Source organism: Arthrobotrys flagrans, assembly GCF_004000055.1.
Source record: "Arthrobotrys flagrans strain CBS H-5679 chromosome Unknown unitig_0, whole genome shotgun sequence".
Classification (NCBI taxonomy): domain Eukaryota; kingdom Fungi; phylum Ascomycota; class Orbiliomycetes; order Orbiliales; family Orbiliaceae; genus Arthrobotrys; species Arthrobotrys flagrans.
The window spans coordinates 6,010,290-6,037,579 of record NW_027137550.1 but is presented as its reverse complement, the minus strand read 5'-3'; the positions used below and the strand labels follow the sequence as shown (position 1 = coordinate 6,037,579).

The following is a 27,290-nucleotide window of genomic DNA, read 5'->3' as shown; positions in this document are numbered from 1 at the left end:
TAGATACCATATTGTTTTCCAGCTGTAATATGTTTACCTCAATGAAACGTACAAAAAACCCGTATTGAACATAAACGCACGAGAGCCTACATGAACAATAAAACCGAAAAACCTGACCTGCATGCATGTATACTTTCCTTCAAAACTCCAAGGACAATTACAAAAACCCAAGTCCCTACTCCTCCAGAGTGCCTTTCCGAACCGTCCCGAAAATGCACCAACGTAAATACATGGAACGAAAAGAAAAAAAGAGGAAACACAGTTTCCATCATATGATTAACAATTAACCGGTAGTTCTTGAAGGTATCTAACCTTCCCTACGAACCTACCAGTATCATCTGCTAATTTCTTCTTAAAATTACCCAAATCCTTCATTAGATCCTCGAGGTGTGAAGACAAGTCTACATCGACCTCTTCCTGTTCTTCCTCTTCGTCATAGATCATACTATTTTCTTTGTCTTCCGGATCAGGAACTGGCGGGATTGGGTTCTTCAAGCTGTCTAGAGCAAGCTTCAGGTGTAGCTTCAAAGCATCGTTCTGGGTTTGCAAGCTTCTGATCTTGCATTCCGCGACTTGGCGATTTTCCTCCATCAATTGTTGCATACGTTCTACTTTATTTTGATATTCCTCCAACTGAGCGCTTTGTGTCTCTGTCTGTTTCTTTGTAGCTGTGGCCTGAGATAAGCTGAGTTGCAGGTTTCTGATCGTCTCTGACATTTCCTCGATCTGGGCATCGCGGGCGGCACTGGAACGTTGGTCCTGATTGATAATAGCCTGTAGTTTGATGTTCTTTGCCTGGTCGGCATACCTTAGTGTGGATAGAGTTTCGTCATAGTCGGTTGGAGAGATGCAGGCAATCATGGCTGTCTTGCTGTTTCCTCCCAAGGAGTCTTTTAAGAGGTATGTTAAGACCGAATCTCGATATGGAACAACCTCTTTGCGGCGGGGGTTGCTTCCTGATTCTGCTAGAGCGGCAATGACTCTCCCTAGAGTGGTAAGAGATTTATTGATGTTTGAACCCTCACGAAGGCGTTGACCTGTAGCCTCTGTGGACTTTGCCCTTTCGGAACCAGCAAGATCGACAAGTCTGATTCTGGCGAGCCTTTCCGTAGTTTCGTCTCGCTCCATGTCGTGGTAGATTTGCTTTAAGATCAAGGTAAAAACGGCATGCGAACGACTGGAAACATCGTTCATTTTCGTTGAGGCAACAGAACGACTCTATGGCTTTTTTGTTAGTGTTGATCTTTACAGATGATGTAATAAAAGGTCATCTTACGGTATCTCCCTGCTTCATATACTTCAGAACCTCTTGTAAACTCTTGACCGGCACTTCCGTAAGGTCTTTAATATAAGGCCCATCTGTTGGCGATTCTCGAACTTTGAGGTAATAAGGTGTATCTTTCCGGGGAACCAGTAGATCTCTGACATGCTCGTTGTAAACTTCGAAGTATGAAACCCTGACGCTATAGCTGATATTTGGAACATCGCTGCTTTCTATTCTCTGGAAGAGATCTTCGCAGGTCCTTGGTATCAAGCCTGGTTTCTCGGCTGTTCCCATCATGGAGTAACTCTTTCCGGAACCTGTCTGCCCGTAGGCAAATATACAAGTATGGTACCCTTCAAAATTGTGATCCAGAAATTCCTCTCCAAGACAATTGTAGATATCATCTTGGTCCGCATAGTGTGGATCCTTAGGATTGACAGACCAGAATGAATTGTCGAAAGTAAAGACTTTCTTTTCCAACTTGCGTTTCATATTTTGGTCAACACCGGCGGGAGCATAGAGGATTGTAGATTGCGTATTAGGGTTCATTTCGACTATGCATGGCGCCTCTTTTTCGAGCTCTGGAAACACCAGTTAGTTTATTGTCCGATTAGGTTCGGTAACAGCTGTTACTTAGAGCTTCATACCTCTTGGAAGAAGAGCTCTGGCTCTGACGACAACTTTAACATTACCTCCCGCCTGTTGCTCTGCTGTCTTCGCATATTTCTGTTGTGCTGCTTGTACTTCTCGGTATCCTCTGAATTGCGCTGGCGTGCTGGATCGGAGTGAGGGGGTCGAAGCAGAGCTCCGCATTCGGGCTTCCGTAGCCATTTTATTGTGCGATATTTGAGACAGTGATGATGGTATGGGAGTCGGATATATCGATCAATATGGTGTCGGTGAAAGAGTATCTATCATCGGCGGCGAATACCCAAGCACCCTTGAAGTTAGTGATGTCGAGCAGCTGTCGCTTCGCCGTCGACTGAAGCAGCGATGGTGTTTTAGGATGTGTTGTGGTCGGCCGTAAACAAAGTTCCCAAAGAGGAATAGCCTAGAAACAGGGTTCCACGGCTTAGTCATAACCTGCAGCTCAGTTCCTCAGTTTGCCAAAAGCGCATGGGACCCGGAAAGCCTCGAAGGGACCCGATTCGACTTAATGCTGCGTGATAACGTTACTGCTGGGAAGTCGCGACGATTCATTCTTGATTAAGTTTCGTTATTGATCCTTCACGTGTCCGCGCATCCGCTGACTCAGCCCTTCATTTTGTATCTGTACTTTTTAATTTGAAACCCCTTATAAAGGACTTGGATGCATCTTGTACTGGCCGACGGCTTCGTTTTCAAAATACCTTCTTCCATCACCGCATAAAAATATATTTTAATCAATGGCGTCCAATCGAGTTCTTCGTAGCGCCGCATCTCGCTCGGAGATATCAACAACCGACAATGCAGTAGTTGAGGAAAAGTCCACGAGTTTTAAAGGAACTATTGATAAATTCTCAATGTCAACTTCAGAGTCAGTAGCTTCGAGTACGGTGGAGAAAACGAAAGAAACCACAAGAGCATCAACTAAAAGAAAGTATACGGATGCACTTTCGTATAAACCTGGAGCGACTCCCGGCGGCCCAAAGAAAAAGAATAGCTCATATGCCCCGCCATCGAAATACGCCCATCTGAAAGGCGTACCGGACCAATTAGGTGACAACATGTTATGCATGCTCATTGGGCTAAATCCTGGTATTGCAACCTCCCAAGCTGGCCACTGGTATGTCATATCATAATTTTCATAATACCACCCGGAAGACAGAATGGTTAATCAATGTTTTGGGAGGGCAGCTATGCAAACCCGTCCAACTTGTTCTGGAGAATGTTACACAAAGGGGGTCTTACAACAAGGCAATGTAAGCCACAAGAAGACGAAATTCTCCCCGCTGAGTTCAATCTGGGAACAACAAATATAGTCGGCCGCCCAACTGCCAGTCAAGCCGAGCTATCCCTAGAGGAAATGGACGAAGGGGTTGCAGATCTTGAACGGAAATGTATGCAATATAGGCCAGAGTCCGTTTGCTTAATTGGGAAAGCGATCTGGGAAAGTGTCTTCCGCGCAAAACATGGCAGGAAGATGACGAAGACTGAATTCAAATTTGGGTGGCAGAATGAAAAGGAGAACATGGGAATTGACAAAAAGAATGGGTATCCGGGTGCTCGAGTCTATGTGGTTGTGTCGACAAGTGGGCTTGCGGCGGGATACAGCATGGATTACAAGCTTCAGCTATGGAAAAATCTTGGAAGCTGGATTAATAAGAGGAGGGCTGAGAGATTAGAGGAGTCTGCAGCTAAGGAAAAGACCGATGAGGTTGTTGAGGAGCCTGTGGCTAGCGCCGCTGGAGAGGCTGGAGAGGCTTCCGCTTCAACAAGTTCTACCAAGGCTGAGTAGTGAGTAGCTAGCCGGCTTCAGTTCACTTACTAGTATAATTTTATATGTATCTTTATGAGCTGTAAGATAGAGGGGTTCATACACCACTGTCACAAGATATTATTCCTAACATTTGATCTGTCGACATAGACGATTTGGCTCGCGAAAAGAATTCTAGGGATCTACGAAATCCAAGTAGAATTAGTGGCCCCATATCGATATTTCAGCCACAGTTGTGTTCTTAATCTTCTGTTAGGCTTCGTATTTTAAATCAAGTTCGAAATTTTAAGCCTAAGTTGTCGTTAAATTTAATTTTGGTCCCAAACCGTGTTGCTTGTTAAATGTCGCCTTTGACAACAGCTTGGAGCTTAGTTCACCCTCCAACCTCATTGTCTGGCGTCAAGGTCCGCTCGAGACCTTTGAATAGCAGTGAAGATACCTTTAAATCCTTGATACATGAACCAGCTGAGGGTCCTGAGACTTAACAATCGATTACTGTAAGCCTCGGGGACTCTTACCCCCAATACGAGACGGAATGGCAGACTTCCCCAGCACCACCGCTCTACTCGAAAATCTGCAGGATGATTCTAAGGGACTGGACATTCTCGCTTATCTGCTGGAATTGCAAGCGGAAAATAAGGTAAAAACCTCCAACGTTGTCAACGCATATGCGCATATCAGCTGCGAGGAACTAATACAGATTTTGAGGAAAGCCCGAAACGGGTGTCAATAACCCACAGATAGATAACTTGGCAAACCGGCTATATAGCTTGACCTTCTATCCCAAGGATCAAACTCAGGACCTCAGACAAAGGTTGTCTGATACCGTTACGCTCTTGCAGCGCCATGAGAAGCTTCGCCTGAGGGGATGCATCTTGTCGAGACTAATCCCAGAAACTCTGATTTTGATCAGACTATCTCTTCTGAACTGCAAGGACGAATACGGGCCGGCACTATCAACCATATATGCATCTGCACCTAGTTATTCCGCATTATGGGAAGATCCATACAGTTCTGGTGTCCAGAAAAACATCATTCCACTTGATGTTGATGCCGAAACCCAGAATACGGAGTCACAGGTCGAGACTCGACTCAATGCATTTCTCGTTGAGGGACGGGTATCAATTTTTCAGGCCACCAAAGATCGATTACTTTTCCTAGAGGACATATTATCGGAATCGAATGACAACCTCGGGTTACTTCTCCAGGAGCAAAAAACACTGACCACTCTTCTAATGAGGATGTGCGTATCCGCCACATACATCTACGACCAGAGCATAATTTTACTATCAGTACGACTATTGCGCAGAATCAATTCTATTCATAATCACTTTCTGAATAGAAATTTGTTGGGGAACCAGTCACCACTTGATGCGGAGATATTCAAGCATCTTGAAGCCCTCCTTCGTTCAGGGCACAAAATTCAAGTGAATGCCGGGTATCATCTATGGGTTGGCCTTCTAGACAGCCATAACGAGCGTTTCGACTTAAACTCTATCATCCAGAGTGAAAGCTATTGGGACTACATTTTGAATGGATTGGATGAAACATCGGGAGAAATCAAGAAAATATGTCTTCACATCCTTTGGTCGACTCTGCAACAACTGCCAAGCGATCTGAACTTACGGTAACCACAACCTTTCCTATTTTACCAGTATTCGGAATATATTTACTAATACTTGTATCTTAGGAACTTCAAATGGGATTTCAAAAACAGAACTTCCCAGTTGGAATTCTGGAAAACATACATAACTTTCACGGAAATGCTTGCCTTGGATAATTCAGTCAATCAACTCCGTCTAGCATCATCCGAACTCGAGAGGTTGATTCAACAGGCCAATACCATGGGCATTCCGAATATATGGATTCTCATCCTCCTTTCGCAAGGCTTCCAAAACTCAAGCGCTGGAGATATGTCTCTTCGGCTATCGGAATTCGTTCTGAGATTAGATACGGATGCTCTATGGTGGACGAAATCTGAATGTGCTACGTCTGATAGATCACCATTAGATTTCTTTCGAAGTATGTGTCCCATCAATATAATACCTACTTTCTTACGATAGTTGTTAACATGCTGATGGCTTGCACAGAAACACTTTTCCCACAGGTTTTTAAAACTCCGAATTTCAACGTTAGCGTTCTAGCGCCGAATGTTTGTGAACCCGGAAATGCCATCGCATCTTTCGTTCAAAAGATCCTCACTATAGGCCAAGATAAAGTATGTTACCATCGACGAATATTCTTGGTGGGTAAAACTAAAATTTAATGTAGGACGAGAATTTCCAAAACCTTGTAGGGTCTCTTCTTGAAACAGTATTTGATCAATTGGGTCAAGCAAATGCAGGACAGTTTTACGCCTTGAAGGGTATTTTTGACACTACAAGGAGCCAGAGGAACTGTCTTTCCCTTCGTCATGGCACCTTGCTCGCAAAGATAGCAAATATACCTCTTGAGTATGAACCCTTGGTTTATTTAACACTACGTTGATTGTCATGTACTGATCAAACTAGCAACATCCTCCGCGGTGATATGAAATCACTGATCTGCCTATTACTATGTCTGAAGCTTGGTTTAAAGTCTGAAGTAGTATCCAACTACGTTCAATTAAGGTATGTTAGGCTGTAATTTATACAAGAGCTGGAGCTTTGGCTGATATGCTTCATTCTCTAATAGCCTTGTATCTCAAATTCTCCGGAATCATCCACTCCTTCTAGATGAGTCGCGGACGAGAGACATCATTGAAACTCTCAGTGTAAGCCGTTAACAGTTGAACGACCATTTTTAGAGATGAATTATAGCTCTAATAATATATAGCTGGACGTCGCCCAACTTACCGTGATTATAGACCGTCTCTACCTTGAGACCGTGGATGATACGGATGTCGGCCTATACAGCTTAGTAGTAGCAATAGGTCTAAGACTGCCGAAACCAGTCTCGCTTCTTAGAGTTCCCGGAAATCAGGAGGAAGTTTCGAGGTAACATTAAACTTACGCCGTCTCCCCTTTATTCTCTACATTGGTATTGGACTATTGACTGTACATTTTCGATTTTAGAAATGGGCCAGTTGTCAATCTTATACTGTTACGGCTCCTCCAGTATGGCGATGACATAGTGGAAGGTACGTATTTTAAGACGACTATTTGAGATTGACCCGGTTACATTAACGCATATCCATTACATAGCTCTTCGAGATCTCCCCGAAGTCCGGAAATTCGTCACTTCCACTTTTCAGGAAATTTTCGATAAGGGGACGCACTCCTCGCACCCCGACGCCCCACTGCTAATCCCGTTCCTGGATCCACAAGAGCGAACTGGTATCCAGCAATCCGCCATGGCAGTTCTTCAAGACATTAGCGAAAATTGGACAGCAGGATTCGGTGATATTAGCGATTTGCTGAGTACTCTAAGGCTTTATCTTCGACTTTGCATTGGTTCCATGCGGGGCCATGAATGCGGAGAGATTCCGGCTAGTGTTATAAATGCGACTGTGGCTCGGACTGCGTCGTTTTGTGAGGATGTGTATGAGAAGGTTAAAAAGAAGAAGTAAGTAATATCGACATCAGTTTTCTTGTACTTCCGCACTCATGAAATATCTTATAGGGAATTACACGAAGTACTTGGGTGCTTCTTGGAATTAATCGAGATTATGGTTAAAACTCGAAATAAGGTATCCTCTCCAACGCTATCCCCCTTTTCATTCTAGGGGTTAACGAAGTCGATAGATGCCAACTGATCTAGGCTACTACGTGTTAATCACTCTCCACGTTAACGTCTTACCATACGTGGAAGGAATTGGCTTCTCGATCATCCTTGATTGCATAGAACATATCTTAATAACCTGCCCAGAAGCTCTGCAGATGGTGGACGACCTCAATGAACTCCTCCAACAATGGGCCATAAAGGCGGACGAAGACCGATTAGGTCGGGATCAAAAACCAAACCAAGTCAAAGCTATAGCCATAATTCTACACCCAGCTATCCTCGATGCGTCTGTCGCCACAGGACCAACATTAATAAAAGTACATACTGCCCCCTCTCTCACCTTCTAATCAAGGAGAAACTGACGATAAATAGATATGCAAGGAAATTCAAAAGCACATGGCAAAACGACGTGGGCTTGGCCCCGCTCTTGCGAAAGCGTTATGTCATGCCTTTGACGTTACTTCTTCGACATTCTGTAGAGAACATGGTTTTACAGAAGTTCTGCACGAATTCTTAGTTCCGAGCGTACCAAAGAAGGATGATAACAACTTTGATGTTGAGGATGCTTTGGCTGTAATTTTCGACGATATATCTGGGACCACGGGGTAAAAATATCTTTCTTTTGTTTGAGCTTCTATAATGGCAGAGGATTACGAAGCTAACGTTTAGCTAGATCGTATGAAAAATACCATGGCGAAAAGGAAAAGATAGCGCAGGCTAGAATATTCGACCTTCTCGCCCGATTCGACTATGACGATGCAATCGAAGAGCTATGGGCCAAGACACTCCTCGATGAGATATTTGAGCTATGGACCGAAATCGACCCGAAAGACCCAACGTCCCTAAGGATTGTACAGAAGTGGAAGAAGGTTGTTATTGTCCCAATCACCATTCAAATTGAAGAAGCTCGGAATTAATCGTTTTACCTTTTCTAGACCCAGCAACTTCAAGCAGTTCTCCTACTCGAACGGTTTGTAACTGACGACGACGCTGATGACCATCTTGAAGCTATATTCGTGGCATTATCAAGAGAGGCTAATCCTAGATATAAATTTCTTCTGGAATGGATGGCATTCAGATGTATTCTCAGATTCCCGAATCTTAGAAGCGTAGTTTGGGAGTAAGCCTTTCATTAAAACCCCCCCCCCCTTCAAGCCATAAAGTCTACTAAACAGAAATACCACAGACGCTTCGAAACCACAGAAGACGATATTCCAAGTTACAAAGTCTCCCTCCTCCGCCTAGCCTACCTAACCAGCGTCTACATCCAAGACTCCGAACAAGAACAATTCTTCACAGAGCTAGTGACTCGCGCTCTCCCCTGCGCAACCTCCAACAAAGTCACAATCCGCCACGAAGGTGCAGAACTAATCCCAAAGCTATACGAAGAAGCTACGAAACTTGGATATACTGCTCTCATCGAAAACCCAATGTTCAAGAGTATATACGACTATATAATGGACACTCCGTACCGAAAGGTTATGGTACCGTCGCCTACGGATTCATTTAATCCCATTCAAGACTTTTCACTTGTAGGAGTTTTAGCGGGGAGCTACATATGCTGTGACGGAGGCGGAGATATCGTCCCACTCTTCTTTGCTGAAGACTTCGCATCCTTCGCTGCGGATACGAAAACACATTACCTACCAATTGGAGCTAACCCTCCTCCCTTCGCCGAGCTTGCCTCTTCGACCAACCCCAAAGAAACGACTGATAAACCCCAATCCTCAACAACCGGTCCAATACAAACCAAAGGCGGCGACTGGGACATCAAAAGTCTTCTTTCCCGTCAAGATGCATTTCAATCCCGTCACTCCACCCGACGACAAGCCCACCAAATCGACGTCGTAGCAAGTCTAGTCGACAACCATTACAACCTCGGCGGAATCTGCCGTGTCTGTGAACTCTCCGGCGTTCAGAAAATGTATATGGGTAACAAAGCTACCGCGTTGAAGGCGAAGGAATTTACATCTGTCTCGGTATCCTCAGAGCATTGGTTGCCTATTGAAGAGGTAAAGAAGCAGGAAGTCAGAGATTTATTGGCGAAAAGAAGACAGGATGGATATACGATTGTGGGGATTGAACAGACGGATCGGAGTATCATACTCGGTACCAAGGATTTTGTGTTCCCGTTGAAGATAGTGCTGGTTATTGGTGCTGAGAAAACGGGAATTCCTCCTGAGTTACTGGTGGAGATGGATATTTGTGTGGAGGTTAAGCAAGTAGGTTTTCTCGACAATTTCTTGAGTATTTGTGTTTATGAGCCATGCTGACGAGATGTGAATAGTTTGGTGAAACGAGATCTATGAATGTCCAAACGGCAGCTGCGGTGGTGCTGTATGAATACGTTCGACAGAACGGTGGTATTCAATAATAGATACCGAATTGGTTTCATAGACAAGATATATCCTCTATAGATCCAACTATGGAAACAGATAAAATGATTCAACTGGAGCTAATGATATGAATTCCTAGTAAAACCCAAAAACCAATGCCTGCTACGAAATCACCAGATTTCAAAACTTCTAACTCGTAACTATGCCCTAAAATAGCTACGGCTTCCGTAGCCCCTTCGTCAACAGCTCTTCCCCAATCTCCAAACACAACCTTGCCCCATCATCTCCCAATAACATCTTCTCTGACTTCTTTCCTTTCTCTCCCACGATTCTTGCCGCCTCCAAAACTCCCGCCAATTCCAAAACTTCCCCATCAATCTTTGCTCCATACACAATTAACCCCAGACTCAATAACAGTCCTCTTAGAGCTTCCGTGCTCTCCTTTTCCTGATCTATGGACTCTACAATGGCCGCTAGTAGCTGTATTTGATCATCTTCGGATATCGAATCCTCCCTGTCTACCACAGTTGAAGCAGATTCGGTTCTGAACTTCTGGTTGAAGGATGCGAGGTTGAATATCAATCCCGCGGCAGCAACTCTCAGTTGCGGATGCGATTCATCCAATAAACAACTCGTAACCAATCCAAGGATAAGAGTGACTAAAGGCGCTTTCGTAAGAGATGGTGGGAATAGCTTTGTCGAAAAGAGGTTACAAATAGCATGAAGTGTTACCAGTTTTACTTGGTAAATGCCCTTTGCGGATAGAGCTGTATCTAGCAGCGCCTCAATCGTAGCATGCTTCGCTTCCTCGGCGTAGAAAGCAGATACTCTGGGATCTGTCAATGACAACCTGAATATATCAATGACAGGGAAGAGCGTCTCTGGCAGCAATTCCTGGAAACTCGACTGCAGAAACTTGGACCACTTCTGCAAATCCGGGACCCTAGCTTCGATAGCTCCCTGCTTCTGCTTCGTAGTAATGAAATCCTTCATTGCTACAATATTCTCGTCCGTACCCACCGTCCCAAGCTTAACCAGTACTTTGTCCATCGGCAACTGGCGCGTGTACTTAACAGGCATCTGCAGGGCCGCGGACGTAAACACCGGTAACCTCAAGCTCTCATGTGGGTGTGCCGGATAAGTCGCACTCATAAGCATATTGACGTTTGCCCTCAATGTCCCCGGATGTCCTCCACTCCATTCTTCAAACTTTTCGCCACGAATAAAACTCATGAATGTAGGCGTAGCCTGAATCTGGTACTTTGAACCAATGTCGTAGGATTTGGAAACGTCAACTTTGACGAACACGATTTTTCCGGCGGATTCTTCGGCTATTTGTTCGAAGTGGGGGTAGACGACTCGGCAAGGCGGACAGGTAGCGCTAGTAAAGAAGACGATTGCGGCTTTGGAAGCAGCAGAGGACATGATACGGTCGAAATCAGATAAAGTCGACGCTACACGGACACCAGCGTACGGCTGGGAAGCGCTGCTAGACACTAGAGTTGGAGGATCGCTGGAACGAAGAGGTGGCTCATCAACAGAGGGTGCTTGGGTTATTGGATTCATCACACCCTCGAGCTGTGCCCTAATCTGTTGGCCAAAGGGGGTGGAAAGGACATCGGCAGGGAGAGAAGTTATGTGTGAAGGGATTCCACGACCGACGAGGAATTTGGCGAAATCGTCGGTGAAGTTATTGCAGTTATGCATGAATAGGTCATATGTCTACGGTATAGCATTAGTTTAAATATCTTCTTGACGAATCGACGGCTCCACGGCTTACCTCCTGCTTGTATATTTCTTTCATGGACTCAAGAAATTCGGTAATGACATCGCTAGGAAGAGCCGTGTGTCCAAGGTTAATGACTTCCATCGGGGCACCATGGTGTGTTTGTCCCGGATATGAACGTTGGATACCAGCTCCAAAATATATTTCTACCCCGTCGATAACAATACTGTATATTTCGGTGTTAACTTATTGCATAAGAACAAGCAATCGCTCGAGTAATGCTACCTGGTGTGGTAAACTGCATCAATAGGGCGACCCAGCAGCATGGGCGAAAGCTAGCTTCCGGTAAATATCAGTTTCCGCCCGCAATATGTAATATCGAAGCTTAATACGAAGAGAGGGTATATGTACCGATCGAGCAAGACCTATGATATCGCCATGTTAGTTACGAAAGGACTAAAATCAAATTATAACAGCAGTGAAGAAACATACCTTGGCTAAGGTCGTATACGTACAACTGTACGAGTCTTTCGCCGGTGCTTCCCATTTCGAAGCCGTAGCGCCCGAGTTAAGCTGTAGCGACGGTTGTTGTATGCGAACTACGGAAGCTAGAGCTGGAAGTTTGGACTTTGAGTTTGGAGTATTGCCGACGGTGATATATGGGGGGAAACGAGTCTCTGGAAAGCTGGTTACGTGGCCTATTTAAGGAGTTATCGCACAGGATGGCGTACGACGACTTGGATGGCCGCGCGCTTGCGAACTTGGAAGCCGGTCTGTTGGAGAGTTATAAGGTTCGTTCGATGAACTTCAGTTGGCTTCTGCGCTATTTGCCTTTCGGGTCAGCAAACGCCCCGAGGTCCGCCCGGCCCAGAGTCCCCCGGGATGCCGTGTGCTCCAATCATGATATATGAATAAGACATCCGGACTATAAATACACTTCACATAGACATATCGCGGATGTCTAGATTCCTTTTTAACAATGTCGAATCCCCAGAAATAGAGGACAAAGAAAACTGCTTCTCATACATCTTGAAATTCAATGTCATCAAAGTACAACAAAAACAACACTGATATAAATCTACATGATAGCTTTGCATAAGTAGTGTCAAAAGAAACAAAACTTTGCAAGTAGGGTGAAAAAATGGGTTCGGAAGAGCCAGCTATTCCGTTATCACGATCACAATCTTGCTTGTTGAACTCTGGGTCGTATCCAGATCCTCCAACATCTCTTCCTTACCGACACAGAGACCGTACCGCTCTCCCTCAAGGATATCGCAAATTCCTCCACAGAATCCGCAGTCCTCAGACGTTTTACAGTCTATAAATGACATTCCAATTAATTTCTTTTGCTTATCTAAAATATTTAAAAATCTAATCTTACCTGTATAGTGATCGGTACATTTCTTCGGCTTATCAACACAGATGCCGGTTTCTTCGCCGTCCTCTATTTGACAGATACCATCACAGTCCGCGCAATGGATAAAACTATCGCAGTCTATTCAAAAATAGTTCGTTAGTTGATTATATTCTTAACACTAGGGTAGTAGTGGACAATCATACACTGAACTTGCTTGGAGCAGGAAGGCGGCCGGGGAACATCGACGCATTTCCCATAATCCTTTCCATCTTCAATCTTGCACATTCCGTTACAGTATCTGCATCGATCGCTATCCTCGCAGACTAAACCTCCGTGAATTAGAGACCATCAAATATAACAGAGTAACAGGGGATTGTGGAGCAACAGGAATAAAGGCTTACACCATTCCTGGTTGGAGCATGACCTTGGCTTGGTAAATACGTCGATTCGGTTCTTAGGTTTCGCATTCTTTAGTTTCCTCGACTTAATGTCTTGAGAGATCTCTCCACGCTGTGGGGAGTTGGAATTCTGGATCTCGAGGGTGTCACCGGAACGGGACAAAGCTAGTGCCCCTACCAAGAATGAGGCTCCAATGACGACGGATGGAAATTTCATAGTGTAAGATGGAGGTATATTATATATATATTATACCGCGCGCTGGTTACGTAAGTGTATTATCAGGCACTAGATGCGATTCGTTACAAAGGCCTGACGGAATTTAGACCTTCAGTGACGCCAGACACAAGATATATATACCGAATCCCAAAGACTTTGTACTACGTACAATGGCAATAAATGCGGAAGCGACTTTTTTTTCAATAGGCCAGAGCCTGAAATCTTTACTAAATTTTGAAACTTGCAGGAGGTTGGAATGTAAATCACCTGCAAACTGCATGCAGTGTTCGACACCCAACCGATATCGATCCCGCTTCACCAATCAATTGGCGAATTTGGACCGAAATGTCCAGACCCTCGCTTGTAGGAGGGCGGATTGTAAAAAGATGGGCATAGAATGCATGTTTGGTTGGACAAGAAAATTAGCATACTAACTCTGGTCAGGAGCAGTAGTCTGCGGGTTAAGCTGTGATGTTTTCGGTTTTGATAATCGAGAAGTTGGTCGAATCATAGGAAATGGAGAATTCCATGGTCCGTCTGGACCTCGAATTTGAACTCGTCCCATGACATATTAACTCAAGTATCACAAGCGCCAAGTTTCGACCCTAAGTACTACTCCTTTTTGGTGTTGCTCTATAATATTGCTAGTTAGAGTATTTAAAAAAGAAGCAGTTAGACAGTTCAAAAGGAATTAAACCAATCACCATTAAAAAATCTCAATCAAAACGAAACCTGGAAACATCTGGACCCCAGATATCCCCGATAACCAAATGAAAACTTGCACATGTCCGCCATGCTCAAGAAACAAAATCGCAACAAGTGGCACTTCCAATTGTCGAGAAGCAGACCCCATTCGGGAAGCCCTACAAAGAAATAGCAAGCGGTAACGACAATCCGCATCGATACCCCAGGAATCACCGGCCAAGGAAACAAGCCAGACACTCTACAAGGTTGCATGATGCTTTAACGAGAACACAGGGTTACCATCACAGAAAATAAGCTGTGGCCAAGGGACACCTTCGCTAACAGTGGTTGCTAAAATGCCATCTATCTAGCCTCGAGTAGCCGCATTTAGGGCGTGCCCAGAGGCGACCTTTGATCCAACTACGTTGTCAACACAAATTGATGATAATAACTCAAATACAATATATGCAAAAAGGGCGAAGTAGAATTGCTTCTCTCGCATGATATATGCCGAAGGCGGCTGTTGCACCTGTCATTGTCTCGTAAATCGTTCGCTTTTGAATACAGTGGATGCTGGCTCCACATGGGGACTGGGGATAAGTATAAAGAGGAGAGGGAGGGGAGGGACGTTCGTAAACGCCACCGACGGTATTTCTCAATTTCACGGTCATTCCTTCTTTGTTTCTGAGTTTAGGATTGCTTGCAGGGTCGACGTCATTCATTAACGTTCGACAATACATTCGTTTGGATATTATATCACATTCATTTATATATCACGATGCAGCTCACAACTGGATTACTGTCCGTCCTTCTATTGGCGTCTAGGTATGATACCACTACACAAACTTCCCTAAATTTAATAGGTTCAATAAGACTAAGTTATATTGAATATAGTGCCATTCCATCGGTCGCAGCTCAAAGGGGTAGGGAAAGGAGTACGACTATCACCAGAACTATAACACAATTTAAAACAATCACCGAGAGGACCACATACTCAACAACGAGTACCATAACGAGCACTAGACCATGGACCGTCTCGGAAACTAGAAGAACAACAGTAATATCCACCACCACAATGACACAAGTTCTCGAAGGACCCGTTGAAACGGTCACTGTTATGAAGACAGTATCGTCGTGCGAAGCCACAAAAGCTTCACTCACAACCAAAGAACCAATCCCAAGCGACAAGGGAGAAGACCCATACTCTACATGTCCACCCGTAGCGACTGTTACCGCTATGAAGAAGTGCGACGCAAGCAAGCCTGAGTGCCCGAGAGAGAAGAAATGCCAGGTGGACCAACCTTTAATCGCCTACAATTGCGATTGCCTCAAGGCCCCACCTAGGACTACCACAATCACGACCGCCTGTCCGGATGAGTGCTGTGGAGGATACATCCCTCCCAAATACCATTTACTGGTGCCTGATGGCTCATGCTCGGGCACCGGTACAATGACAACGGGACCAGAAATTACGTCGATCTCGGTGGTAAAGCCATCAAATTTGCCTGAGGAAAAGAAGGAAGAGGGCGAAAAGAAAGAAGAAGGAGAGAAGAAGGAAGATGGAGATGGAGAAGGAGAAGGAGAAGGAGAAGAAGTTGAAGATCAGGCCGGGGTTGATCCCGAGGAAAACGACGAATGAATTTTATACAAAGGATTCTAAGCCTGTCCTCGAAAGCTAGTATTTGCTGACCTACTTGCCGAGACTACCCACTTATTTAAGTGAGTAGTAGATATTTTTGGTACCTGGAATATTAAGTACTTACTTAAGTACTTAGATTAAGTAGATAAATGTATTTGCATTTTCAATGGTATCTGCTATGGCACCAAGCGAGACACTTAACTTCAGCTTCGAATCCGACTTTTTGAATATATTTTGTAAACTACCACGGGGACATGTTATAGAGCTGCCCCTGAGCCCTGAGACATACCGGGGACCACCGCCCGGGACGGTTAGCTCTATTTGAGCTCAGAAATCCCCTGAAGCAAGCGAGAGCGCTTTGAGAAGGAGATTGCACCCAAGTTAGCAGAAATGCCCCGAGAAGAAAAGTCTCCAATAAACCTCTCTTCTTCCTCATTCTCTTCGTCGCGCTGCCACTGTCCCTGCTGGTCTATTTCGAACTCCCGGTGGTCTGGTCAGTTCTCATAACTGTCCTCATCGCCATTGTATACCACCTCTACGTGTCGAAGTTTAGCCTGTATGTACTGTGCTCATGTGAAATTGCCAGCCTCAATGCTCTGGAGAACCCCCTTTCACAAGAATATCAAAGCAAAGCAGCATTCCTGACCTGAAATTCTTTTTTTGCTAGTACCGACGTACACATCTCGATCGGGGTCCTGTGGAGCCTCGTCCCTTCGTTCTTCTCCATCCCTCGCCGTCCAAGCTACAGCCACCGAGTGTAGCTTTGTTTCTCGCTCGCGTGTCCTTTGTGTCGACCTTCCACACATATACATGTCCGCCCGACGACGATCCACCAGTATCAGCCAGAACAACGGTAACAGCAACGACTGGAGCATCTTTGGCAGAACACACAACCGCACCCGTTCCGTCGCAACTGACGACCCCTTCGAACGCGCCTCGTATCGGAACTCAGTCTTGAGCTCCTCCATGCATCCAACGACCATGAATCAATCGGCGAGGTCGAGATACATAAAATTTGCAGCAGTGCTAAGTTTTGTGCTGCTGGCACTTTACTTCCTGTCTGGAGGCTCGAAGTCTCGTGTTAGCAGCGTGATACCCGGTGCTCCGTCGACTGCTGGTGGGTCGAGTGCTAAGAAGAATGATCCATCATGCACGAGATATGTGTTGATGATTGATGCGGGGAGCAGTGGGTCGAGGATACACGTATACAGATTCAATACTTGCACATCTACACCTGAGTTGGAGAACGAGGGTTTCAAGATGATCAAGGGTGGCCTTTCGAGTTACAGCAGCGACCCCGAGGCCGCAGCACGAAGCTTGGATGAACTCATGGACCTCGCCGTTACTACAGTTCCGGAGAAATACAAGGCTTGCACACCGGTAGCTGTCAAAGCAACGGCAGGACTGCGATTACTCGGAGCAGAAAAGAGTGATGCCATCTTGGCCGCCGTCAGGAATAGATTAGAGACCAAATACCCCTTCCCCGTCGTTGAAGGCAATGGAGTTGCAGTCATGGATGGTAGCGACGAAGGTGTCTACGCATGGATTACTACAAATTACCTCCTCGGCAAGATCGGTGGACCCGATAGGTCTCCCACGGCCGCCGTTTTCGATCTTGGCGGTGCTTCCACCCAGATCGTCTTCGAACCCACTTTCCCAATCAAGGGAGGTGGTATGCCTGAAATCCTCGCCCCCGGTGACCATCACTACGATCTCGACTTCGGCGGCCGCTCCTTCGACCTGTACCAACACTCCCACCTCGGGTACGGTCTTAACGAAGCTCGCAAGGCAGTCCACAAAGCCATTCTCTCAGCCAAATTCGGCGAAAGTCCAATCGATAACTCCCGTCCCATTCTCAACCCCTGTATCGCTCCGGGAATGTGGCGAGAAGTCGAAGTCGATGGTATCAAAGTCAACATGACGGGACCACCACATTCCGCCGCTCCACTCTGCCGTAGCTTTGCAGAATCCATCCTCCACAAAGATGAAGATTGCAAACTCGCCCCTTGCTCCTTCAATGGTATCCACCAGCCTTCTTTGGCGAAGACATTTGCCCGGGAGGATGTTTATATCTTTTCGTACTTTTATGATCGAACACAGCCACTTGGTATGCCTAGCAGCTTTACACTCGAAGAGCTGAGAGACCTAGCTGCCAAGGTTTGCGAAGGCGAGAGCGGATGGACGATGTTTTCGGCTGTTAAGGGTGCACTTGAGGAGTTGAGGGATAGGCCGGAGCATTGTCTTGATTTGAACTTCCAGTTGGCGTTATTGCACACTGGTTATGAGATGCCATTACATAGAGAGGTAAAGATTGCGAAGAAGATTAAGGGTAATGAGCTAGGGTGGTGTCTAGGAGCTAGGTAAGACAATTCCTTCGAGCCATTCATTTTATATTTGAGCCTCATACTAACTTGGTGATTGTAGTCTGCCACTTTTGGAGAAGAACTCCGGATGGAAATGCAAAATTCGCGAAGTCGGTCAGCATTAAATCTAGACAATATGGAGTTATATTAAATATACTATGTAATGCCTGTTTTTTCTCATACCGTCTTTTTTGGTGAATGATGACATATATATTTCTTATAACTTGCTTTGCTTTTGGGTGGGTGTCTTTTGAAAAGACGTTGATCAGAGATCCTTCGTATGTAAAATATTTTTGTAATAGGATAGATTCTTTGATGGTGGGATTATTCCTGGGATTGGAGGGAGTATTGCATTAGAAGATTTTTAGTGGTCTCTGGGTTCGAGTTAACGTTCTTCGCAGACTGTAAAACCCTTTGTGACACGTCGACACCAAGCTAGCTAAATGATATCTACTCTCGATGTGTCACGAAAATCCAGGGCTAAAGGGTATATTCGTATATTCCCCTCCACCGGCAACTCAAACCGCTGCCTTTAAAGCCAAAAGAAGCTATCGTGATAACAATGTACAGGTAAACGGAAGGTATAATGACAAAAATGGGAATGTAGGAGTCAACGTTGAAAGTCGCTTTTTGATGAAAAGCTGGTAGCTAGACTGGTCGACCGTAAATGCAATTTAAAGCGCCGAAAGGGAACAACAGTTTCAATCCCGATACCCAGCCTCATATAATAGATAGGCTCCCACGATACCAGCTTCGAATCGAACCGCAGAGTAAAAAGCATTTACACCCATCCATGAAAAAGTAAAAAAAAAAAAAAAGCCGGGTAACAAAAAGTAAAAAAAAAAGAGACTCGACGGTAGACCGAAACGCTCGGAGCTATGCACTACTAACGCTCTTTTTTCTCTTATCAACCTTTCTCTAGAGAAAAACCTACTTGCTATCCAAGGCCTTGTAGCCCTTATGCTCGCTATGCTTCTTATAATAGTAATTTTGTTGAGCAGGTCTCATTTCTGCCGGCAGGCTCTCCAAGACCTTCGCGAGGATGGCGTCAATGGATTTTTGATTCGACCCATCACGGTTCCAGATCAAGATCAAATGCGAATTGAAACGAACGGACATAGAAACACCGCAGATGTCGTCGCCTTTAAACCCAGCCATTAGTTTATTATTCCAACAAAAGAAAGGGCTAAATATTATCACTGATTAACTAGGGAACTGGAAAAATACCTTTCTCGACGACCTCCTGTAACTGCTCGCCAATAGCCACCAACAAGATAGACTTCCAAAACTCCAAGGACGTGTTGCTAGTTTTCGATATCCTAAACGTCCACGCACCGCCCTTGTTGTTTCTCGGGTCTTCCCAGATCGGTTTGACGTTCTTCTTGAACAACAAGAATGAATCGCGCAGTTTGAGGGATTCCCAGTCAGTGTTGTTATAGACTTGCCAAAAGTCCTGTACACCACCGTCAATTAACATCTTATACTCTCAAACTTGAAGCCTACGATACTAAAAAATCAAGAATTTTACCGCATACCTGAATTGTGCTGATATTCGCCAACTCCTTCAACTGCGAAGCATACTGATCCCCACCAGCAGTCCCCGACCCCGTCTCAGCTTGATATTTATCATGCCAAAAGGTCCACTCGTGTCGTAACGGCAGCGGTCGTAGCTTCTTCAGCATAGTGTGCTTAAGTTCAGCACGGTTGCCCATACGTTCGATGACAGGGGCGTCATTGGTGGGGGATGTGGATGTTGGAGACGAGTTTTCGGGTGATGGTGGGGCTGGTGAGGTGGATTTGGAGCCCGCGGTGACCTGAAGGGCGGGGACGGAGGCGGTTGCCATTTTTACTATTGTCTATGAGGGGAGTTGATCTGGTTCTGGAGGTTAGGGGGGTTGTAGTATAGTAGCTTCGAGGTTATGGAGAACTCGGGTTCCCTTCGAAGCTTGAGACGCAGTTGGGTGGTATTATATAAGGTACTGCTGTGCGAATGCGCTAAGGTTAAATGGTACTGAAGCTAAAGAAGGTAAACGGGGATGGCGTCAATTCAACACTGGAGAACCCGTGGTCACAAGGGATTGAGGAAAAGGAATGTTCCGATGGAGAAAGGAGACTATGGTCAAAAGAAGAATGATGAAGAGAGATCGACTGTACTTGTCTTCTTAAGTAGTCTATCTACATTTGGGGGGACTGTTCAGGAGAAAAAGATGCATTGGGCCCCAAAAGCGTCGGTGGGTCTTAACTGTTCGTTAGATCGAAGAGCAGCATGGCTACCCGAGCTTTTCTGCTGCTACTACCCTGCTTTCGTCAAGTTTCAGGTTTGTTTGGGGAGGCACAAACATGGATTAGCGCCTGCATAGCCAATGGAAGCAGGTTTTTGCAGGGACCCCGAACCCTGGTCGCATTTGTGGATGGATGTTTGAAGTTTGGGCTGTGCGAATTGTACTCGTCATCCATCATGCTGTGAACCGTGAATGGACGGATAGATAGTAAGAAATTCGCGTATATTCTCGGCTTGAAGGATTCGGTGGATATCAATATATTGAGCAATTGCTGTATCAACATCAGAAAAATGTGAAGTTTCAATTGATTGGCGGGTTGACGGCAGTTGTCGTGCTGTTGTTCGAATTCCCAACGTCGATTGGATGTAAGATGTTTGAAACAGCCATTTGGTAAGCACGGCTGCAGACATCCAGGCTAACAATCCCCTATGCATGCTGTGCGACCCGAGCTGCAAGGTCCGAACCCGGTGCTCCAGGTACAACATCTGTATAGATGATCCGGTCTATATAAATACGAGGCTACGCCGTGCCAAGGCAATCATGATATCTAAACCCCACAGATGTCCCGTCCTCACGCGACTCCCATTGGTCTCGGTGTCCAATCTGCTTCCACTCTACGGAATTTTGCCGCTCTTTTACCGTTCGTTATAAGAGTGGAGTTATTGACGTTTGCTTTAGTGTTCTCCGTAGCCTCAAGTTTCTTGTTTAAGCCCCATTGCTCACGTTGTGCTTGCATACTTCGGAGCTTCGCCTCAAAATCTTCGAGTTCCCGATCCAAATCCATACTAATATCCTTATCGGTAGCTAAAGCGGCTAATAGATTAGAAGTCGGATGTTTGCTGATCGGATTAGACGCTAGTTTAGGAGCCGCTATCAATTGCTTCTTTGCCATTGTGCATGCTTGCGAGTATTTGGCCTCGAGCAGAGTAGATTGCCCGATTGCGTACTCTGACAGCCGCAGACACCTAAGAATATGAATGAGCATAGTCCTTAACCTGAAAGGGAATGGCATAAAACTTACCAAAGGTTCCGTGATAATATGCATCGAGAAACAACATCATCGAGCAGACTAGCACTGTCGGCAGCTAGTTTTCCTTTAAGGACAAGGCCGACCAGGAACTCCAGCCATTGATATGTGTATTCGCTCTCGGACTCTGCAAACTCGTCCTTATTCTCGTCTTTTGTATCTTCTACTTCCTGCATGGCTTCGAGGAAGGTATTGAAGAGACCAGATGTGAATTCTTCGACCCGAAGATCAAGATCCTGTATCAATGGCCTCCAATTTTCTGTCGTCTTATAAATTGACATCATAGACCTAGTCTCGCCGTCAGATCAGGATCCAGAATGCCAGGGGCGAGCATAACCTACCCAGTATCGTCCATGACCAGCAGATGTTCATGAACAAGTATTTCCAACAAGATATCCATACCCGCCGATTTCTTGAATATGACCTCAAGTTCCGCGCATATGTTCGCCTCGTTCCTCTCTTCTTTTCTTTTCACAGCCTCCCGATATCTCCCCTGTCCGCTTTTCTTCAAGTTTTCCCACCTTTCGAGTAAACTTTGTACCCTAGATACCCTCTCTTGATCGACAACCTCCCTCCCCCTTCCCACGGCCTCGGTATCGACGGCACCCCCAACCTCCACCTTTTCCCAATAATTCACCCACAGCCAATCCAAACCTCTTGCGCACGTCGTCCTCAACACGCCTAACGGTGGAAGCGCCTCATGTGTTGCCGCATGCCTAACATCCACAAATGACGCTGGTAATCCTAATTCCTGAGCCAGACTGAACATGGATACCGCAAAATGCGACTTTTGCGCCGGGTCTAATAGACCATTAACGAAGCGACAGATGGCGGTCGAGTAGGACATTCGGATCAGAAGTTCTGACTGGTTCGGAGTATCGTTCAGTAGGCATTCTGTCAGGTGGGAGGTAGATTCTATGGCGTGAGGGAGACGGCCACGGGATGACCAGGCCCTAATCTATTATATTCCCAATGTTAGTATATACCGATATTAATGTCGGATTGCATCGATTGGAATGTGAACATACAATTTCGAGAGCCTGCGGTCGGCCATCATAGTCGGTATTTTGGTCGTAAAGCAGTGATTTTAGATGTTTAAGGTCATCGATGGACGACCAGACGGTCAGGCGAGGTGGTTGCAGCATTTATCGCAGGATGGATTGCATAATAGAAGGAATCACAAGAACGATTGAATTCTTCGGGCGACAGAAATTTGGCATTTTCTGAAGACGGCGCCCGGGATCATGGCAATTCCCTATATGTGGGTCCCGGTGGTGCTTACATGGATATCCCGGGAGCCAAGCCGATACCGGGAGGATGCAACACCAACACGGGAGTGGATGAGAGACGTCACGATTATATTACATGTAAATTACACTGGTACTGGACTTACTCCCCTAGACGGGATAATACGGCCGAGTAATCGCGACTGCTCGAGCTCTCTGGCGCATGAGCCCGAAGTCGTATCTGGATCCCGTACGCTGTTATCAAGGCATCTCTCGGCCCGTTGCGGCGGTCCTGCAATAATTCGGATGTATGTGGGACAAGCACATACCAATTCTTGAATTCGAATTCACTACCATCTTCTCCCGTAATAATTCACAATTGAACCCTTCGGTTACTCCAAACGACGGCACCTAGCACTATAAGCAGCGATATCGAAAATACTCACAATGGCTAAGTCCAGCGACGACGATAGCGACGATGTCGGCACGCTCGACGTAAGTGACATCATACATCATGTCATACAAAACTAATTTCCAACGACCAAACTAACAATGCAATCAATCCAGGCAAACGCCCGCTCTCATTCCCTCGAAGTCCTCTTCGACCCAGCGATCCAAGTCAACAAACGGCGAAAGTCCAGTATGGTCGATTCGCACCATGTTACCACCAGTTCGTGCTTCGTGCACGAAATGCTAGAGGCGCAGAAGTTGGGTAATATCGCCTATGCGCAGAAGTTGGCGGATCCCATTGCGGCTCATTGTGTGGATGGGTTTGTGGGCGAACGGGCTGTGGAGGAAGGAGCATCGAGGATCCTGACAAAAAAGCAGTTGTCGGATATGGCGTTTGGGGTTAGGGAATTGAGTAAACATCTTGGTAATGGGTTACGCCCTCTGCTTCTTTAAGGTGGAAGGGCTATTGGCTAATTTTTTGGTATAGGGAGTTTGAAGATGAAGCTTCCAAAGAAGAATCTGAGGATTGTAGTAGTGGCGAAGACACAGAATAAGGAGAATATTGTGCATCATAAAGAACTCTTGGAGTGGCTGTTAACAGAGTTCAACGATTTTATAATGTAAGGGGCATTGTCACGACTACGAAAGTCTAAAGGGTTTACTAATCAGTGGGATATCAGATATATCGAAGACATACTAGAAGAAAACCCAACGATGGACATTAAAGGTCTAGTTGCAAAATCGGCGAGCTTTGGTGACCGAATACGCTACTGGACACCGGAGTTCTGTACCAAACACCCTCATCTTTTTGACCTCGTTATTTCTGTACGTATTTGAGGTGGGTCTCCGATGCTGGTGATATTATCTCAACTAATTGAATGGTACATCTAGCTTGGAGGAGATGGCACAGTTTTATACACTAGCTGGCTATTCCAGAAAATCGTCCCACCCGTCATATCATTCTCTCTTGGATCACTCGGGTTCCTCACGAAGTTCGATTTTGGGAAATTCAAGAGCATACTACGAGACGCCTACCACGTTGGAATAACCATAAGCTTGAGAATGGTCTGCCGCCCACCATACACATTACATATATTACAAGGAAAATTAATAGAAGAAACAGAGATTCGAATGTACAGTCATGCGCGCAAACCACAAAGACCGCAACCGTGACATTTGCCACGAAATCTGCGAGCGTGAAGATGAAGAACCAACACACAAGCCCGAAAAGTCTTTCACCGTTCTAAACGAACTAGTAGTCGACCGTGGTCCTAACGCTACTCTTTCGTCAACCGAATTATTCGGTGACGATGAACATTTAACATCAGTACAGGCAGATGGTATATGCATCGCCACACCGACTGGATCTACGGCTTATTCATTAGCCGCTGGTGGAAGTTTAAGTCACCCGGATAATCCAGTGATGCTGGTCAGTCCGATTTGTGCGCATTCGCTGAGTTTTAGACCGATTATTTTGCCGGATTCGATGGTTATTAGGGTTGCCGTACCTTATGATGCGAGGACGACAGCGTGGGCGAGTTTTGACGGGAAGGAGAGGGTTGAATTGCATCGTATGTGCCTGTTCATATGTTCGTTGATTATGGCGGATTTACGGCTAACAATGGGTGTAGAAGGCGATTATGTTACAATTGCAGCATCGAGGTTCCCATTTGCATTTATCCAGTCGAAGCCCCATCAGGGCGATTGGTTTGATAGTTTGAGTAGGACTCTTCAAGTAAGTTGCTCCTCTATCATTTCAACGAGGTCACGTCTAAAAAGCTTATTTCTATAATACAGTGGAACTCGCGAACTGCCAGGCAAAAGGCCTTTGATACCGATGGTGCCCAGCAAGGGAATTAAGTTAATTAAGACAGTCACCTTATTTAATCCTCCCCTTGACTCCAACTTGTGAAACAGCTTTTACAAGTGGAAGTCCAGGCGAACAATTACCGTCGTCGAAGTTCACAGATATGCCATAACAATAATAAAGAAACAACTAGCTAGAGGCTACTACTATAAGACTATTTCATCGAAATAATAGCTTCAGAAACAGCCCCATAGCATACCACCGACATTTTAACATCTTCAATTTATGATCCCGAAACTGTGTTGTCATGTAAATTCAACATGACGTCTATCGACGTAGACAGTTTAGTGCGGGATACAGTAAACGCTCCAATTGCAAACCCACAATTCGCAAATTACCCCAACTTTTCGGCGCAGCCGTCTCGTTACCCGGTCATTTGTATCCACCCGAAGCCCGTACGTGATATAGCTCGTAAACCACCAATTGTCGATTACAAAGACACTCGCCCACTTGACTTCCATTTCCATTTGAATTCTCCACCATATGAATTTCTCACTCAGAGCAATACGAGCTACAGCCGCCTCTCCACTCCGAAGGTTTACAACTACCGTAAGTTTACTTATTATCGCCTTTGAGGTCGCGATAGTACGATTTGACAGCTATCCGACGGAATCCAAGGCGAGCGGTGTAATATCTCACCGTGACCACTCTGACAGCTTCGTAACTAATCCTTGTTCGAACGTCTAGAACATCCAACGACGAACAATGCATATTCAATCAATTCCCATGTGTTGGTTGTCCTTCGAAGCATGTATACTATGATGAAGGATATATAGACTAATCTGTGAATTTATAGGGACGGGAAGTCATGATAACTACGCTTATGTAGTTATCGATGATAAGACTAAGGACGCTTATGTCGTTGATCCGGCTAATCCGCCCGAGTGAGTGAATCCCTTCTACTCCGTCAACGTTAACCCCATGCGTGAACTACCGCTTGATACTGATACATTTTGATTTTTCAACAAAGAGTCCTACCGGTTCTTAAGAAGCTGATTGACAGCGGTGAGATCAATTTCAAGGGCATCATCAATACCCATCAGTACGTCCACCATTCACCAGGAATATGAAAAAAAAAGGTATCTAACTATATTTCCAAGTCACCGTGACCACGCTGGTGGCAATGCGGAAATAGTAAGTAGCGATTATAATCTAAATATTCTTATATTAAATAAGTATATATTGCTAACTATATCAGTTAAAACAATACAAGCCTATCCCCGTCATCGGCGGCAAGGACTGTGCCGAAGTCGACGTAATCCCGAAGCACAATGAGACCTTCAAAATTGGCGAAGGCATCAATGTTAGGGCGATTCATACGCCTTGTCATACTCAAGATAGTATTTGTTACTTCATGGAGGATGGAGAGGATAAGGTTGTGTTTACGGGTGACACGCTGTTTATTGCCGGTAAAGCCTTATGGAATAATCAATTAATGTTGTTAGATAAGCAATGGCTAATAATATATGTCGGTATAGGATGCGGAAGGTTCTTTGAGGGTACGGCAGAGGAGATGCATGAGGCTTTGAATAATAGGCTGGCGAAGTTGCCAGAGGAGACACGAGTTTATGTGGGTATTCTATATCACACGGTATAAACTATTAGAATATCGTTACTGATGTTGTGGCTGTAGCCTGGCCATGAATACACCAAATCCAATATCAAGTTTGGGAAGTCAGTTCTTGACACACCAGCCGTCCGCGACCTCGTTCAGTTCTGCGAGGAGAATGAGCAAACACAGGGGAAATTTACGATCGGAGATGAGCTGAAGTATAATGTTTTTATGAGGGTTGAGGTATGGACTATATCTACTTATCCTAGCACTCTTTTTCCCTGAATAGTTGAGTTGATAGCTGATAACATGGTCTATAGGACCCTGATGTTCGAAAGGCGACAGGAGAGACAGACCCACTGAAGGTTATGCAAAAACTGCGGGACATGAAGAACAACTTCAAAGGCTAGATATAGGTATAGACCTGTAATCTGGAAAGCCCTCTTCCATGGATCCAACGACAAGTGACTTCCTCGTCAAGTGCTTGAGTGTGTTGTTACTGTTGGAAGACGACTTCGTATCGGCTTAAATTCAATAGAAATGCCATTGATGATAAATGGATCGATGGAGTTGCCTATCTCCGCTGTCTAATGCCGAATGATAGGGATCATTCACAGTAACTTTAGCCATATGATGGCCGGCTTGTTGGGGTCAATCCCATATAATAGTGATTACATACACAACCTTCAGTAGAGCACAAAGCAGCGAACGCGGGGCGCCGTGTATTAATTTCTACCTCTCCCAACCTTCCAGTACAGTTGCTGGCGATAATCTATTTATTCTC

General features: G+C 45.3%; 11 protein-coding genes across 11 annotated transcripts; 6 read left to right on the top strand and 5 right to left on the bottom strand.

Moving 5' to 3' along the window:
* Window positions 1–276: 276 nt before the first annotated feature.
* On the bottom strand, window positions 277–2,095 carry DFL_004783 (uncharacterized protein; the record flags this gene model as incomplete). The annotated part of the gene is made up of 3 exons (XM_067633935.1): window positions 277–1,218; window positions 1,277–1,845; window positions 1,912–2,095. The coding sequence occupies 3 exons, from the start codon at window positions 2,093–2,095 to the stop codon at window positions 277–279; spliced, it is 1,695 nt and encodes a 564-aa protein (XP_067492055.1).
* A 554-nt stretch (window positions 2,096–2,649) lies between these two features.
* On the top strand, window positions 2,650–3,701 carry DFL_004782 (uncharacterized protein; the record flags this gene model as incomplete). Its single annotated transcript, XM_067633934.1, has 2 exons — window positions 2,650–3,029; window positions 3,101–3,701. The coding sequence occupies 2 exons, from the start codon at window positions 2,650–2,652 to the stop codon at window positions 3,699–3,701; spliced, it is 981 nt and encodes a 326-aa protein (XP_067492054.1).
* Window positions 3,702–4,215: 514 nt separating this feature from the next.
* On the top strand, window positions 4,216–9,756 carry DFL_004781 (uncharacterized protein; the record flags this gene model as incomplete). Its single annotated transcript, XM_067633933.1, has 18 exons — window positions 4,216–4,320; window positions 4,394–4,972; window positions 5,042–5,307; window positions 5,371–5,702; window positions 5,771–5,898; window positions 5,952–6,133; window positions 6,191–6,289; window positions 6,354–6,432; window positions 6,495–6,655; window positions 6,734–6,798; window positions 6,863–7,223; window positions 7,281–7,347; window positions 7,403–7,699; window positions 7,755–7,987; window positions 8,056–8,251; window positions 8,318–8,502; window positions 8,569–9,604; window positions 9,670–9,756. 18 exons carry the CDS (start codon window positions 4,216–4,218, stop codon window positions 9,754–9,756), a joined length of 4,458 nt encoding a protein of 1,485 aa, XP_067492053.1.
* A 178-nt stretch (window positions 9,757–9,934) lies between these two features.
* Window positions 9,935–11,991, bottom strand: DFL_004780 (uncharacterized protein; the record flags this gene model as incomplete). The annotated part of the gene is made up of 5 exons (XM_067633932.1): window positions 9,935–11,440; window positions 11,499–11,670; window positions 11,730–11,779; window positions 11,856–11,869; window positions 11,937–11,991. 5 exons carry the CDS (start codon window positions 11,989–11,991, stop codon window positions 9,935–9,937), a joined length of 1,797 nt encoding a protein of 598 aa, XP_067492052.1.
* A 613-nt stretch (window positions 11,992–12,604) lies between these two features.
* DFL_004779 (uncharacterized protein) lies at window positions 12,605–13,416 on the bottom strand (the record flags this gene model as incomplete). The annotated part of the gene is made up of 4 exons (XM_067633930.1): window positions 12,605–12,762; window positions 12,826–12,939; window positions 13,005–13,124; window positions 13,203–13,416. 4 exons carry the CDS (start codon window positions 13,414–13,416, stop codon window positions 12,605–12,607), a joined length of 606 nt encoding a protein of 201 aa, XP_067492051.1.
* Window positions 13,417–14,878: 1,462 nt separating this feature from the next.
* Window positions 14,879–15,739, top strand: DFL_004778 (uncharacterized protein; the record flags this gene model as incomplete). The annotated part of the gene is made up of 2 exons (XM_067633929.1): window positions 14,879–14,925; window positions 14,995–15,739. 2 exons carry the CDS (start codon window positions 14,879–14,881, stop codon window positions 15,737–15,739), a joined length of 792 nt encoding a protein of 263 aa, XP_067492050.1.
* Window positions 15,740–16,549: 810 nt separating this feature from the next.
* Window positions 16,550–18,227, top strand: DFL_004777 (uncharacterized protein; the record flags this gene model as incomplete). Its single annotated transcript, XM_067633928.1, has 2 exons — window positions 16,550–18,099; window positions 18,164–18,227. 2 exons carry the CDS (start codon window positions 16,550–16,552, stop codon window positions 18,225–18,227), a joined length of 1,614 nt encoding a protein of 537 aa, XP_067492049.1.
* Window positions 18,228–19,032: 805 nt separating this feature from the next.
* Window positions 19,033–19,946, bottom strand: DFL_004776 (uncharacterized protein; the record flags this gene model as incomplete). Its single annotated transcript, XM_067633927.1, has 3 exons — window positions 19,033–19,244; window positions 19,330–19,555; window positions 19,638–19,946. 3 exons carry the CDS (start codon window positions 19,944–19,946, stop codon window positions 19,033–19,035), a joined length of 747 nt encoding a protein of 248 aa, XP_067492048.1.
* Window positions 19,947–20,955: 1,009 nt separating this feature from the next.
* Window positions 20,956–22,556, bottom strand: DFL_004775 (uncharacterized protein; the record flags this gene model as incomplete). The annotated part of the gene is made up of 4 exons (XM_067633926.1): window positions 20,956–21,349; window positions 21,406–21,699; window positions 21,753–22,369; window positions 22,440–22,556. The coding sequence occupies 4 exons, from the start codon at window positions 22,554–22,556 to the stop codon at window positions 20,956–20,958; spliced, it is 1,422 nt and encodes a 473-aa protein (XP_067492047.1).
* A 528-nt stretch (window positions 22,557–23,084) lies between these two features.
* DFL_004774 (uncharacterized protein) lies at window positions 23,085–24,947 on the top strand (the record flags this gene model as incomplete). The annotated part of the gene is made up of 8 exons (XM_067633925.1): window positions 23,085–23,132; window positions 23,205–23,511; window positions 23,575–23,707; window positions 23,768–23,912; window positions 23,979–24,152; window positions 24,211–24,658; window positions 24,719–24,822; window positions 24,885–24,947. 8 exons carry the CDS (start codon window positions 23,085–23,087, stop codon window positions 24,945–24,947), a joined length of 1,422 nt encoding a protein of 473 aa, XP_067492046.1.
* Window positions 24,948–25,437: 490 nt separating this feature from the next.
* DFL_004773 (uncharacterized protein) lies at window positions 25,438–26,916 on the top strand (the record flags this gene model as incomplete). The annotated part of the gene is made up of 9 exons (XM_067633924.1): window positions 25,438–25,503; window positions 25,642–25,684; window positions 25,751–25,838; window positions 25,925–25,996; window positions 26,055–26,088; window positions 26,153–26,363; window positions 26,433–26,524; window positions 26,588–26,749; window positions 26,827–26,916. 9 exons carry the CDS (start codon window positions 25,438–25,440, stop codon window positions 26,914–26,916), a joined length of 858 nt encoding a protein of 285 aa, XP_067492045.1.
* Between the last annotated feature and the right edge of the window lie 374 nt (window positions 26,917–27,290).